Source organism: Nestor notabilis, unplaced genomic scaffold (assembly GCF_000696875.1).
Source record: "Nestor notabilis isolate BGI_N333 unplaced genomic scaffold, ASM69687v1 scaffold21096, whole genome shotgun sequence".
Taxonomy (NCBI): Eukaryota; Metazoa; Chordata; class Aves; order Psittaciformes; family Psittacidae; genus Nestor; species Nestor notabilis.
The window spans coordinates 2,764-3,844 of record NW_009931698.1 but is presented as its reverse complement, the minus strand read 5'-3'; the positions used below and the strand labels follow the sequence as shown (position 1 = coordinate 3,844).

Below are 1,081 nucleotides of genomic sequence, written 5' to 3'. Positions count from 1 at the left end.
GGTGTCGTCGGGGCCAAAGCGGGTGCTGCGCATCTTGCCGAAGAGCGGGGTGCTCTGCTGCCGCCGGAGCCTGCCAAGGGGGAGCTGGTGGGGTGGGGAGCAGTGGGCACAGAATGGCCCCCTGTGCCCCTTCAGCACCCTGCACCCTGGTGGGACCCATCCCTGTGGCACCAGCACCTCTAGCGTGGGGCCAGGGAGCTCTGGATGATGCTTGGCACAAGCCAGGCCCCAGCTATGACCCCCCAGGGCCAGACATCACCACACTGGGCATGCAGATCCACTGAGAATGAGAGCAGGGAGAAATAGCCCCTAAAATTGGGCTCCCCCCATCCCCAGGAGCCTGTGGTGGTTTTAGCTTCTCGCTCACCTTTGCATGAAAATTTATGAATCAAATTTGAAATCCAAAAGCCCAGGAGCTGGTCAGATACGACCAGTTTGCTGCATTTTACTGGAATGCATGAATTATTTAAAGTGGAGTGCAGGGCGGGGGGAAGAGGGAGCCTCCATTATTCCTCTATGATTTAATGATGATGTCCCAGTAAAATAAAGGAAGATGATAAACACACTCCCCAGCACCTCCCAGAGATGCGGCATCGATCTTCCATGGCTATTTCAGCTCTGCTGCTGGGGAGGCAAAGCAAGGCCAGGGAATGTTTTCAAGGGCAATAAATCACACCTCCCGCCTCCCCCAACCAGCGTGGGATGCTTGGAGCCTGCCCTAACCCTGGTCCTGGCAGATGGAACCCCAGGCAGCATGAAACTGGGCTGTACTGGTCTGCAGTCAGCTTTGTGCCGGTTTAACTGTGAGGTGAAGGCTGCTACAAGGGTGGCTGCGCACCCTCCAAGGATACTGGAGGCACTTTGGTCATGCTTAGCTCAGTGCTCAACAGGCAGATGGTGGTTGAGGGATGGCGGTGAGGAGAACATCACTCCACCACAGTCCGTTGGTGGTCCCCACCGCAGCCCACTCCAGTCCTCCGCTCACCGGGACTGCAGGTGCTCCAGCTGCACTTGGAAACTCTCGCTCTGCTCTGTCTGCTCATCCAGAGACCGCTGCAGCTTCCGTGTCTGGTTGTGGGCC

At 57.4% G+C, this 1,081-nt stretch overlaps 1 protein-coding gene across 1 annotated transcript in view; it reads right to left on the bottom strand.

Annotated features, from left to right (window-relative positions):
• Positions 1-3: 3 nt before the first annotated feature.
• Positions 4-1,081, bottom strand: part of LOC104406917 (coiled-coil domain-containing protein 102A-like) — a gene marked incomplete at both ends in the record, with an annotated part of 3,787 nt that continues 2,709 nt past the window's right edge. The window contains 2 exon segments of the mRNA XM_010016034.1: positions 4-70; positions 986-1,081. Of these exon segments, the coding sequence (XP_010014336.1) occupies positions 4-70; positions 986-1,081 (163 nt within the window).